Raw genomic sequence first — 14826 nt, forward strand, 5'->3', positions numbered from 1 at the left:
TTTGTTTTACTAGAAACCTCTGCTATATAGACCAAGCATGCTTTTTGAAGCCACTTCAGACTTCCAGTTAGCAAAGTTGTAGTTTTACATCAGTCGATTCCTTTGCCACCTAAACACTTTCACAAATGTCCAGTGCATTGGCTGAATTTCAATAATGCTGGATATAAAACAGAGGTAGCAGAGTTTTTTCTCCCAGAAACTCAGGTTTTTCATCCTGCATACAGACAAATCGGCCCTTCAGAACACACGCAATTTACAGACAAAAAATACTAGCTGTGGTGGTGGTTGTGGGCAGTAGATGGCATTGATGTAGGTGATTGGTAGTAGAGGTTCTGTGTAGTGGTGGAGAAGGAGAGCTGTACAGTAGGTGTCCTCCCACGATGAGTCTTCGGACTCCTTGGAGGTGTCACGAATAATAATAATAATAAAATTTCACTATGAAATTAATATTTTCAACACTTTACTATTATTTCAGATTTTAAATTATTTAAATAATCAAAATTTAAATTGAATTCACATTTTCTAGATATTACACTGCAAATTACTAATTAGTTCCTCTCTTACACAAAACACTAATTCTTGTACATAAAGAAGAAAACAGACTCACATTGATTATGAAAGGAATCACGAGGACTACTATTGTAACTTCTAGTTTTGGATTTTTAATGGGTAATGTAATAACTTTTTTATCCTGCAAGGGAAAAATATACATGAAATTAGAAATTAAAAAGATTCATTAGAATTGCACATCTTTGCACAAAAGTATAGCATCATGAGAAAAGTTTTAAATTTAATATTACTTAATTGTATTTATTTAATCATGTAGCATATAACTAATAAAAATTAGGATATGTTTAAATTCTGTAAGTTTATACAGGGTTGCCCATAAGTCATGGGACATGCCATAGAAAGGGTCAGTCTCTGTGAAACAACTACATAAGTTTTTAACATCAGATTTTATTATTATTATTAGTTATGTAAAACCAAATAACATAAATGCCTTCCATTTTCAGCTCACAAAGATGAGCCCTTTCTATGGAAGGTTCCATGACTATCTGAAAGAGTTGAATTCATTAATGCCCGAATTTACAGGGTTGAGGTTAGGTCCAGTTCAGGGAAGAACTCTGTTCCTTCTAAATTATTTACTACTTCTTCCACTTTGCATGGAGAAAATTAATTTGTACAGGGCATTTCTGTAAGATCCTCAGAGAAGACATCAGGAAACAACTGGAACAAGACTCAAGGAAGATAATGATTAATCTATTTTCATACACTGACTTTTCCCATTTTAAAGAATCATCTACTAGGGGCCCTACTTTCAGTCTTATCAAGTCTTTCCTTCTTATCTTTACTATCATTTCAACTTCAAAACATTTCTCTTTGTTTAGCTTCAAAGCACTCATCAGACTTCTGCAACATGTAAACAGAACACTTATTAGGTTTGTACTCTATCTCACAAAGAGAAATTGTGTCCTCCAAGAAATTGGGTAAAACCAGATATGGTTTTACCCAATCTGAGGGAGAACAAACAATTCCTGAGAAACTGTTAAAGGAAAGCATGGATTGCTAAGTACTACATTTATTTTTCTTGATGTGGAAGTCTCAGTTTCAGAGATACCTGTCAGTATAATTGGATCACTCAATCTAATGTCTTCAGGAATTAAATCGTTAATCTCATTATAGAATGACCAAGACATTACTGAGATATGTGCTTCTGTATCCAACAAAATCTCAAAGCATATCTTCAATCAGATCTTGTATGACTGTTAAGGGCTTTTCATTACTGTCATTTGCAATTTCAGCACTATCAAGCTGATTATATAAGTTACAATTAAATCTGCTAATCAGATTATTCGGTGAGTTACTATCTACTAATACAACATTTAAGTCATATCTTAATCACTTTGTTTCCCTATAATCTAACCTTTTCCTTCTATAACAATACCTACAGTTGTAACATCTAAGCGGAACTCTTTCTTTTTTGTACTTCCATACATTTAGTTTCACTTTCACTAGACCAGGGGTTCTCAACCTTTTCCAGTGGCGTACCACTATATTTAATTCACGGTATTAGATGTACAGTAAGCAAATATGTTTTCGTACCACCCAGCAGTGGCTCATGTACCAACAGTGGTACGTTGTACCATAGGTTGAGAATCCCTGCACTAGACGATTTGCTTGATATATTACGAGAGTTATTTATTTTGAGCTCCTCTAACATTTTGATTATTCTCTTTTGTCCTTCCAATATCAGTCTTTGTTGTTTCTCTATTTCTTTCTTAATTAAATCTTAACAATTCTAGTTCTAGAGAATCTGCTGATCTAGTTTTACAATTGACATCTAAACTAACATCTATATCACGATCAAAATCTTCAACATAATTCTTACTATTTCTTTCATTTTTTGATTAACTTACTTTTCTGAATCTCATTTTTATTTTTACAAATCATTTTACAAATCTCCTTCAAGACTACTCTGAATGGATGGAATATAGACCATTCTAAGTAAAACCTTTCATCTTTAGAGACACTTAACTTATTGGTTATGCTTAATAATTTATTGTAGTAATCTGAAATGGTTTCTTCACTGCCCTGAATGCATTTAGGCAATCTTCATAAATTAGGACATTACTTTACGTCTCTTCCTTTGAATATTCTGCTATTAATGTACTTTTAAATTTAAGGTAATCTACCATATCTCGCAAGATAAGTGAAGTATTTAAGAATGTCTCATTAGCCTTACACACTAATTTATTCCTAAGAATTATCATTAAGTGAAATTCCAACCATTTCCCTATTTCCTTAAACTTAACTGCATATTTAAAATAAGATTGATATGATACAAGAAGAATGTACAAAAACAAAGACCTAGCCAGGTATACAGAAACACATAACATCATCAAGAAAAAAAATAAAAGAAGCCAAGGAAAATTGGATGAAAAATTTATGTACTGAAATTGAACTGCTTCAGAAAAAACATGATAATTTCAATCTGTATAAGAAAATCAACGAAATTTGCGGAAAACTGAGGAAAAAGCAAATAGTGTCTCTAAGAGACGAAAATGGAAAAATAGTTCTAGAAGAAGAGAATAAAGCACAGATTTGGATAAAATATGTAACAGAACTTTTCAATGATACTAGACAGAAGCCTATAAATATAAAAGATAACAATCGAGGACCAGCAATCATGAAATGCGAAATAGAGAATGCTATACGAACAAGTAAAACAGGAAAAGCCAGTGGATCAGATGGTGTGCAAACAGAATTTTTAAAATTAATAGAACCAGATAACATCAAACCTCTTGAAAAACTATTTAATGAAATATATGAAAGTGATGAATTTCCATCAGATTGGCTCAAATCTACATTTATCACTATCCCAAAGAAACCCAAAGCGAATTCCTGTGGTGACTTCTGACTTATTAGTCTAATGAGCCAAACATTAAAAATATTTTTGAAAGTAATTCAGAATCGCATTTATAGAAAAAGTGAAGAAACTAAGTGAAATACAATTCGGCTTTCAGAATGGTTTTGGTACTAGAGAGGCCCTTTTCTGTACCCAAATATTGATACAAAAATGCATAGAAAAACAGAAACCTGTCTTTATGTGTTTCATAGATTTTGAAAAAGCATTCGACAAAGTCAGACACACTAACTTAATAGAAGTCCTTCAACAAACAAGGCTAGACGAACAAGACATAAGACTAATAACAAATCTGTATTGGAATCAGTCAGCTAACCGTTCAATTAGACAACATTACCACCAGTGATATTAACATCAAAAGAGGAGTGAGACAAGGATGTGTGCTCTCACCACTCCTGTTCAACATATACGCAGAGGTAATCTTTAAAAAAAGCATTGGAAGAATGTCCAGAGGGAATCACAATAAATGGAAAGATTGTTAACAACCTACGATATGCAGATGACACCGTGCTAATTGCAGATAACATTATGGATCTCCAAAAACTCATTGACAAAGTATACAAAAGAAAGCCAAAGAATGGGAATAAATATAAACATCAACAAGACAAAATACATGATCATCAGCAAACATCCAGCCTCATCAATGAAACTGACACTCAATGGGAAAAATATTGATCAAGTGTCAAGATATAAATATCTTGGTTGTTGGCTTAATGAACGGTGGGATCCAGAAATAGATATAAAGACAAGGATTGAAGTTGCACGGCAGTCCTTCATGAAAATGAGAACACTATTCTGCAATAAAGACCTAAACATGGAAGTCAGATGTCGAATGCTGAAATGTTACGTGTGGTCTATTCTTCTCTATGGAGTTGAAACATGGACATTGAAGGCGACAACCATCAAGAAAATCGAAGCCTTTGAGATGTGGCTATACAGAAGAATGCTAAAGATATCATGGACAGAAAAAATTACCAATGAAGATGTCTTAAAATCCATTGGCAAAGATAAACATCTTGTACAAATAATCAAGAAACGAAAAACATTATATCTTGGCCACATCATGAGAAAACAGCAAATACCAACTTCTACAAACTATTTTGGTAGGAAGAATTGATGGCAAAGGAACTAGAGGAAAGAAAAAGAATATCATGGTTTGACAACATCGAGATGTGGACAGGAAAGAGCAGTGCACAACTGCTCAGATTAGCACAAGACCGGCAGTTTGTTCGCCAAGATGGTCGCTGACCTTCGATAGAAGATAGCACAATAATAAGAAGAAAATAAGATTCTACATTTTCATAGTCTTCTTCTGGAAATGTCGGAATTACAAGATTAGGGTATACAGTTCTAAAGAACCATGTCTTCTATTATATTAATATCTACTAAAGTATCACAATCACCTTCTGAATCTATTTCTTATTAGCTGATTTTTTTTGATCCTGTTGACTGTGCCATTTCTAATATCTAGCTTTGTCTTCAATTATTTCTTTAACTGTCATAATCATGTGAGATTTTACATCACAATAGCTTGCTGGATTGTTGAACAAGGCCTCCAACTGTTTCTGGTACCATCAACTTAAGAAACAACAATACAAAAGAGATGACACTGGCAAAGTACTTACAGAAATACCTTATACAAGATTACTGAGAAAAAGAATGCAAAAGTGAGATAACGGCAATTAGATGTTACAGATGTGCAATAATTATCAACAAGAAAAGGAAGGTACAGCTGAACTTCTTGAAATAGCAAGCAATTTCAAGTATAGGGACACCAGCACGTTTCAAAATCAGTATTAGACAATGAGACTCATTTATGCTTAAGATTTGAAAACGTTTCTAGAATAGAACTGGAGGAATTTGAGTCATTATTATTATTATTATTATTATTATTATTAAGAGAGACCTCCAGGAAGTCAGAGACTCATTGAGGGAGGCCACATACTGGTGTGTGTGTGTGATAGCTGGTGTGTGTGTAGTAGCTAGCTACTACACACACCAGCTATCATACTTAGTCTTGAATTCATTCACACTGCTTGCACTCACAACATCCAAAGATAATCCATTCCAATCACGCACCACCCTCTGAGAGAAAAATCTACTTTTACAAATCATTTTACAAATCTCCTTCAAGACTACTCTGAATGGATGGAATATAGACCATTCTAAGTAAAACCTTTCATCTTTAGAGACACTTAACTTATTGGTTATGCTTAATAATTTATTGTAGTAATCTGAAATGGTTTCTTCACTGCCCTGAATGCATTTAGGCAATCTTCATAAATTAGGACATTACTTTACGTCTCTTCCTTTGAATATTCTGCTATTAATGTACTTTTAAATTTAAGGTAATCTACCATATCTCGCAAGATAAGTGAAGTATTTAAGAATGTCTCATTAGCCTTACACACTAATTTATTCCTAAGAATTATCATTAAGTGAAATTCCAACCATTTCCCTATTTCCTTAAACTTAACTGCATATTTAAAATAAGATTGATATGATACAAGAAGAATGTACAAAAACAAAGACCTAGCCAGGTATACAGAAACACATAACATCATCAAGAAAAAAATAAAAGAAGCCAAGGAAAATTGGATGAAAAATTTATGTACTGAAATTGAACTGCTTCAGAAAAAACATGATAATTTCAATCTGTATAAGAAAATCAACGAAATTTGCGGAAAACTGAGGAAAAAGCAAATAGTGTCTCTAAGAGACGAAAATGGAAAAATAGTTCTAGAAGAAGAGAATAAAGCACAGATTTGGATAAAATATGTAACAGAACTTTTCAATGATACTAGACAGAAGCCTATAAATATAAAAGATAACAATCGAGGACCAGCAATCATGAAATGCGAAATAGAGAATGCTATACGAACAAGTAAAACAGGAAAAGCCAGTGGATCAGATGGTGTGCAAACAGAATTTTTAAAATTAATAGAACCAGATAACATCAAACCTCTTGAAAAACTATTTAATGAAATATATGAAAGTGATGAATTTCCATCAGATTGGCTCAAATCTACATTTATCACTATCCCAAAGAAACCCAAAGCGAATTCCTGTGGTGACTTCTGACTTATTAGTCTAATGAGCCAAACATTAAAAATATTTTTGAAAGTAATTCAGAATCGCATTTATAGAAAAAGTGAAGAAACTAAGTGAAATACAATTCGGCTTTCAGAATGGTTTTGGTACTAGAGAGGCCCTTTTCTGTACCCAAATATTGATACAAAAATGCATAGAAAAACAGAAACCTGTCTTTATGTGTTTCATAGATTTTGAAAAAGCATTCGACAAAGTCAGACACACTAACTTAATAGAAGTCCTTCAACAAACAAGGCTAGACGAACAAGACATAAGACTAATAACAAATCTGTATTGGAATCAGTCAGCTACCGTTCAATTAGACAACATTACCACCAGTGATATTAACATCAAAAGAGGAGTGAGACAAGGATGTGTGCTCTCACCACTCCTGTTCAACATATACGCAGAGGTAATCTTTAAAAAAGCATTGGAAGAATGTCCAGAGGGAATCACAATAAATGGAAAGATTGTTAACAACCTACGATATGCAGATGACACCGTGCTAATTGCAGATAACATTATGGATCTCCAAAAACTCATTGACAAAGTATACAAAGAAAGCCAAAGAATGGGAATAAATATAAACATCAACAAGACAAAATACATGATCATCAGCAAACATCCAGCCTCATCAATGAAACTGACACTCAATGGGAAAAATATTGATCAAGTGTCAAGATATAAATATCTTGGTTGTTGGCTTAATGAACGGTGGGATCCAGAAATAGATATAAAGACAAGGATTGAAGTTGCACGGCAGTCCTTCATGAAAATGAGAACACTATTCTGCAATAAAGACCTAAACATGGAAGTCAGATGTCGAATGCTGAAATGTTACGTGTGGTCTATTCTTCTCTATGGAGTTGAAACATGGACATTGAAGGCGACAACCATCAAGAAAATCGAAGCCTTTGAGATGTGGCTATACAGAAGAATGCTAAAGATATCATGGACAGAAAAAATTACCAATGAAGATGTCTTAAAATCCATTGGCAAAGATAAACATCTTGTACAAATAATCAAGAAACGAAAAACATTATATCTTGGCCACATCATGAGAAACAGCAAATACCAACTTCTACAAACTATTTTGGTAGGAAGAATTGATGGCAAAGGAACTAGAGGAAGAAAAAGAATATCATGGTTTGACAACATCGAGATGTGGACAGGAAAGAGCAGTGCACAACTGCTCAGATTAGCACAAGACCGCAGTTTGTTCGCCAAGATGGTCGCTGACCTTCGATAGAAGATAGCACAATAATAAGAAGAAAATAAGATTCTACATTTTCATAGTCTTCTTCTGGAAATGTCGGAATTACAAGATTAGGGTATACAGTTCTAAAGAACCATGTCTTCTATTATATTAATATCTACTAAAGTATCACAATCACCTTCTGAATCTATTTCTTATTAGCTGATTTTTTTTGATCCTGTTGACTGTGCCATTTCTAATATCTAGCTTTGTCTTCAATTATTTCTTTAACTGTCATAATCATGTGAGATTTTACATCACAATAGCTTGCTGGATTGTTGAACAAGGCCTCCAACTGTTTCTGGTACCATCAACTTAAGAAACAACAATACAAAAGAGATGACACTGGCAAAGTACTTACAGAAATACCTTATACAAGATTACTGAGAAAAAGAATGCAAAAGTGAGATAACGGCAATTAGATGTTACAGATGTGCAATAATTATCAACAAGAAAAGGAAGGTACAGCTGAACTTCTTGAATAGCAAGCAATTTCAAGTATAGGGACACCAGCACGTTTCAAAATCAGTATTAGACAATGAGACTCATTTATGCTTAAGATTTTGAAAACGTTTCTAGAATAGAACTGGAGGAATTTGAGTCATTATTATTATTATTATTATTATTATTATTAAGAGAGACCTCCAGGAAGTCAGAGACTCATTGAGGGAGGCCACATACTGGTGTGTGTGTGTGATAGCTGGTGTGTGTGTAGTAGCTAGCTACTACACACACCAGCTATCATACTTAGTCTTGAATTCATTCACACTGCTTGCACTCACAACATCCAAAGATAATCCATTCCAATCACGCACCACCCTCTGAGAGAAAAATCTACCCTCACACCCTTCTTGGCGGCCTTCATTCTCAACTTCCAAGGATGCCCTCTCGTCCTTTTCCCATCCTCCATAAATTGTAAAATTCCATCAATTGAAATCCTGTATGACCCTTTTAGAAGTTTGTAAGTCGCAATCATATCACCCCTCTGTCTCCTGTTTGCTAGTGTCTGCAGTCTACAAATTCTCAATCTGTCTTCATAATCAGTATTCCACAATCCTGATATCATTTTTAACACTCTCCTTTGTACTCTCTCCAATATATCAGAATCACAATGGAAACCAGGAGACCAGAGACTGCATATAATAGGTCTTATCAAGACCTTGTAAAGAGGCAAAATACCATCCTTATCATGTGAACGTTCGTTTCAGCATTGCAATTATCTTTTGAGTTATATTTGTAATCTTTGCCACCTGGCCCCTAAACTTCAACTTCCTGTCTATTAACTCCAAGCTTAATCCCACCAATATAATATGACAATGGATATCTAATCATGCCAAAGTGAATGCCTTTACATTTACTGACATTGAACTAACACTCGTTTTCCCATGCCCACAATTCCAGCCTACTCAAATCATTCTGCAAAGACTGCATATCAGCAGCATTCCTGATTACCCTACTTATCTTTGCATCATCAGCAAATAGTTGTATGTCGCTTGTCAAATCATCCTTCCCAATATCATTAATGTACAGACTGAATAACAGTGGACCAAGCACTGATCCTTGTGATGCACCATTTGTTACCTTAAACCTTGCAGACTCAGATATCCCCCTGTATCACTTTCTGATATCTGTCAGTCAGCCATCCTTTTATCCATGCTAATATTGTATAACCCAAACCCATTTTCTCCAATTTATGCAACAGCCTACCATGCTATATTCTGTCAAAAGCCCAAAAGTATCACAGTGTATCCATTCCCCTTGTCTAGTTCAATGGTAACATTGTTATAGAATGTGAGCAAGTTGCTAAAACATGACCTTCCTTTAGTAAACCCATGTTGTTGATTGCAAAGCAGATTCATTGTAAACCCATTTCTGAATGCAGAACCTAACCAATTTTTCCACAATCTTCACCCACTCCTGAGATACTAATTGGTCGATAGTTAGATACATCAGTCTTTGCACCACCCTTGTGCAATGGAATTACCATACATTCCTTCCATTCCTGCAGAATCTTCCCTGTTCTTAGACTCATATTAAACATCCTGGTCAAAGGAATGCCAGTTCAGCTGAACACTCTTTTAGAATGCATGCTGATATTCCATCAGTCCCCATTGCTGAATTCTTATTCAATTTTGCAACAGCTCTAATACCTCAGCCTCACACACTGCATTTCTTCATCTAGTGAAGAGATAACTGTGAGCTGAACGTTGTGTTCACCAGGTTGATAGCTTTTAATGAAATGGGCACTCATTAACTGAACAACCTCTTCTGCATCTGTAACTTCACACCATCTGTGGTTAGAAGAGCTATTCTTTCATATTCATTCTTTCTTTTACTTGCATATCAATAGAATTCTTGTGGGTTGCCTTTAGCATGCAGAGCCAGTTTCTTTTCATACTCAGACTTTGCTTTCCTTACAACAGTTGTGACTATTCTAGCCTGCTGCTTACAACGTTCATAACGGATATCATCCTTATACAAACAGTATTCCTTCCACATTGTCCTTTTCTTATGAATCTCTTGCTTAATAAGATTACACATCCATTTGACTCCTACTCTATTTATTCTTTGAACTCTCAGGACACATTCTGATATCGCATCATTTAAGTATTATTTAAATGCTTCCCATGCACTGTCGATATTCTTTCCATCCAGCAACCGATCCCATTTCACTAAACTCCTTCAAATCCCATATACTCTTCAGTTGGTCATAATTTCCTGCTTTGTAGTTCAGCATGTAACCTTTTCTGAATGGAACATTCATAAACTTAGTCACTTCCCAAGTGAGTACCACATGATCACTGTCACCAACTGGAAGCAGAATAGTTGCATCTTTAATGCCCTCTGACACTATAATCAAATATTACACTCTTTCACCTTGATTTCCTTCTGTCACATGCTGATTGAGGAAGTTGTCCCGCAACAGCTGAATAAATGCATTTTCATTCTTCTCATGAGATTCTACTGCTACCCAATCAATATTTGGATAATTAAAATCTCCCATTATGATTACTCTTTTCGTGCTCATCTTTTCTATTTGGTGATGCATTTCTTCATCACTAGCAACCGATCCACCAGGTCTGTAACAACACCCCACTATGAAATTAGTCTTGTTAGATTCCACCTCATACCAGGTGGCTTCAAACTCACAGCATGAAATATTAGTATTACTACAATCATAGGTGTCAACTCTAACTGGATTTAAGTCATCTGATATCATTAGCAGCACGTCCCCTCCTCTCCTATCCTCTCTATCCTTCCTAAAAATACCGTACCCATGACACTCGATATTAGTTAGTAGGTCTGGTACTGATAGCCAGGTATCACTAATACCTACAATGTGAGGTCACAACATATTGATTTATGTAGAGAAACTTTAAAAAAAAAAAAAAAAAAAATGACATGTCAGAGACCTAAACAGCAAAGGAGGGAAATTATATGCTAAGGCAAAAATTATTGGGAAAAAGTTAGAGAAAAAGGCAGAGCTAATAATAAAGATAAACTTACTGGTATACTATTCGGGAAAGGAATCAGTAGTCATTACAAACAATGAGCTCACACATAAAGATGTGTATTCAAAGGGAAAAACATTAAAAAAATTTATATTGATTGCATTACTGCTGACAGCAATACAGTTAATTCCCTTCAGAAATGTAATTTAATTTTCAGAAAAAAATTAAAAAAAGAGAGAGAGACCGAGAGCATGCAGAAAGAACATTGAAAGTTTTTCTACTACAAGTTTTTTCTACTTGATTTATACTATAAATCAGTGGTTCTCAATCTTTTTCCACTTGCATACCTATCCTATTTTAAACCTGTTTCTATAAATTGTACCCCTTGTTTTTAAAAACTGACACTTTTGAAAGTTTATTTTTCACTTGGTTAGACTATAATAAATTTAGTTTAATCCTTCATCCAAGTGTGAGCAAACAAAGTTTTCACCTGAAAATATCTTCAGGACTGAATATGGTGTTGTACCTTACTGAGGTAAGGTAGTACAACTGTGGGCGACTCATAGCAAAGCTGGAGCAAGCTACCAACACTCATATCCCTTAATGCATAATATTATACATATCTGCAAGGAGATGTGTTTTGCATTATGGGAGATAATGGGATAGGAGTGTTGGTAGCTTGCTCCACCTTTGCTACGAGTTGCACTACCTTACCCCAGTAAGATAGTAACAACACCATATTCAGTCCTGAAGATATTTTCAGGCGCAAACTTTGTTCGCTCACACTTGGATAAAGGACTAAACAAAATTTATTATTATTACTGACACTTTTGTTCAGTGCCTATCTTAATGTAAAATAGTTTACTTTACTTGTTTTTCCGCCATTAGTGATTTCTTTTTTTTTTTACTCCTCAATAGACTAGCGTGTACCCACAGGGTTATGTGTATCACCGGTTGGGAACTGATGCTATAAATTAAAGATTCCAAAAAATTATATTCTTGGTTTCATTCTTTATCCAAGTGTAAGCAAACAAAGTTTGCACATGAAGTAACTTCATGACTGGGCAACTCATATATAGAAGCTAATGACTTCGCATCACTTGCCTTAGTATCCCATAATGCAAAGCAAATATCCTTACAGACATGTGTAATGCTATGCATTATGGGAAGGGTCACTAGTGAGACTGGTTTCAACCTTTATTGAGGTCTCATCAGTGGGAGCCAAATCCAGAAATGATACCAAGATTGAAGTAATACAGAAATCATATTTCCATATATAAGTGGCCAAAGGGGTCACACCTTATTACTAAAATACTCTGGATTAGATACAGATGTTGCAAGTTTTTCCACTTGGTTATACTATAAATTAAAGATGCCAACAAATTATGTGCTTGGTGAAATAGGACTTCTGCATTACTTCAACCTTGGTATCACTTCTGGGTTTGGCTCCCACTCATGAGACCTCCGCAACGGTCGACCAGTCTGGGTAACTAGTATGGGATACTAAAGCAACTGATGTGAAGTCGTTAGCATCTATATACGAGTTCCCCAGACATGAAGTTACTTCACATGCAAACTTTGTTTGCTTACACTTGGATAAAGGATTAAACCAAGAATATAATTTCTTGGCATCTTTCATTTATGCAGAAAGAACATAAGTTCATTACTAATCGTCGAGGAAAGTGACCATGCAGCGTCTTGTTCTAGGAAGTTGTTAATATGCGGAATTCTCAGTCAAAAAAAGGTTTATGCTGAACTACAAAGATGATAATGATCACAGACCTACAAGGCAGCTTGAAGAAGTGCTATGGCTTAAGAAGCCATGAAGGAAAAAGATGTCAGTAGTGCATAGGAAGTGACCAGATTTTGTTTGAGAGTTGCAGTATCAGACCATATATTCATAGGCAGGAGGATAAATCAAGAGAATTAATTGGATGAGTAGTGATATAAATCTTTGGAGCAGCAAAAAAAAAAAAAAAAAAAAATACTGCAGAGAGAGAGTATAAAGAAAACAGTGATCACCATAAGCATGAACAATGTAAACTGCAGCTAGAAAGGTGACTAGTATAGTAAGAAAGGCTAAATCAAATTATGATAGATAATTAGCTAAGTAGGCTAAACTAAATCTGAGTTTTTTTTTTTTTTTTTTTTTTTTTTTTTTTTTTTTTTAACAACTTATGTAGTAAGTAAGAGGCAAAAGAGATTATGGAAAAATAACTATAATCAATTCCAATGGTAGGAAGGTAACAGAAGCAGAAGAAATAATTAGTTCGTTAAAGATTTTGCAGTTGCCGATGTGATAGACTTACATTAGAAGTGAAGTAAACAAACTGGAAGTACTCAGAATATTGAAAAATATCTCTGTGAATAAAGCAGTGGGACTGGATGATGTCGGCCAGTGTGCTTGGAGAATGTGCAGAAGAATCAGTTTCTGATGAAGTAGTTTAATCTAAATCTCAGCTTTGGAAAGTTCCAAAAGAGTAGAAAGAAGATATGATAGTTCCATTACATGAAATTTCCAAAGAAGTAGCAAATTAAAGATCAATTAGCATCTTAGGTGGTCAAGGTATTGGAAAAACTAGTTAAAAATAGAATTCAGGAAGAGATGTTTTTTTCTATTAAGATGGACCAGATTGAGGACAATTTCTATTAATTCTAAAATTGTCCTCAATCTGGTCCATCTTAATACTAACCTTAGATATAACCTATTCGATTGTCACCCTTCAGCTATTGAACTTTGGCACGCACATGCACACAAACACACAAGATCAAGGCCAAGTGAATGTGCCCAACAATACTATGGCATCTAAAATGGCTTCAAATGCCAACAGTACGTTTGCAAATTAATTTATAGTTGCCTCTTCTAAAGTGTTTTTTTGTATTTCTCTTTTCATGTTATGCACCTGATGAAGTTTTCTAAAAAAACAAAACTAGTTGTGTGCCCAAATAATAAATATTAATTTTTTTATTTTGCTATCTCTAGACTTCTAGTCATTAATTTATTTAGCTGAGTAAATTCACTGCAAATATACACTGGTGTCCAAAACCAGTTCATGGATTTTTCATGGACCTCAACCATCCATGAACATGACTTCATCAAAACTAGCCAAAAAGTTGGTCACTTCTGAGAAGATTAGGTGGGGGCAGAACCAACGACCTACAAACCACCAGAGATAACTCCTGACCAAATGGCTAATCATTTACTCAAAACTTCCAAGATACGTCCCAGCTCTATCAAGAAAATAACCATGCAATCTACCATCAAAAAAATCTGAAGATGGGCCCGAGCTTCCTGAACTTGTATGCCCAGTATCTCTGGAAGTGGTACAGGAAGTCTTAAAACTCACTAAGAATGACAAGGCTGCAGGAGTGGATGGTTTCTTCCCTGAATTTCTAAAACATCTCAGTCAATGAGGTCAAACATGGCTGGCTGCCCTGTTCTCAAAAATTATAACAACTGGAGAACTACCAAAACTATGGCAGGAAGCCAAAATAATTGCTGTGCCCAAAGCAGGAAAAGATCCAAATAATGTCAAGAATCTACAACCTATCTCCTTGCTTTGGCCACTTTAAGCTCTTTGAAAGAATTCTCCTTTAAAGAATTT

The 14826-nt window shown here is 34.8% G+C and overlaps 1 protein-coding gene across 1 annotated transcript in view; it reads right to left on the bottom strand.

Annotated features, from left to right (window-relative positions):
- The window catches only part of LOC150100598 (store-operated calcium entry regulator STIMATE-like), a 132012-nt gene that overhangs the window by 22926 nt on the left and 94260 nt on the right, over positions 1-14826 (bottom strand). The window contains exon 6 of the mRNA XM_090401745.1: positions 608-691. Within this exon, the coding sequence (XP_090257871.1) occupies positions 608-691 (84 nt within the window). The remainder of the gene's footprint in view (positions 1-607; positions 692-14826) is intronic.

This window comes from Typopeltis vanoorti, chromosome 12, assembly GCF_054136105.1.
Source record: "Typopeltis vanoorti isolate ZY-2024b chromosome 12, IOZ_Tvanoo_1.0, whole genome shotgun sequence".
In the NCBI taxonomy this organism is placed as follows: domain Eukaryota; kingdom Metazoa; phylum Arthropoda; class Arachnida; order Uropygi; family Thelyphonidae; genus Typopeltis; species Typopeltis vanoorti.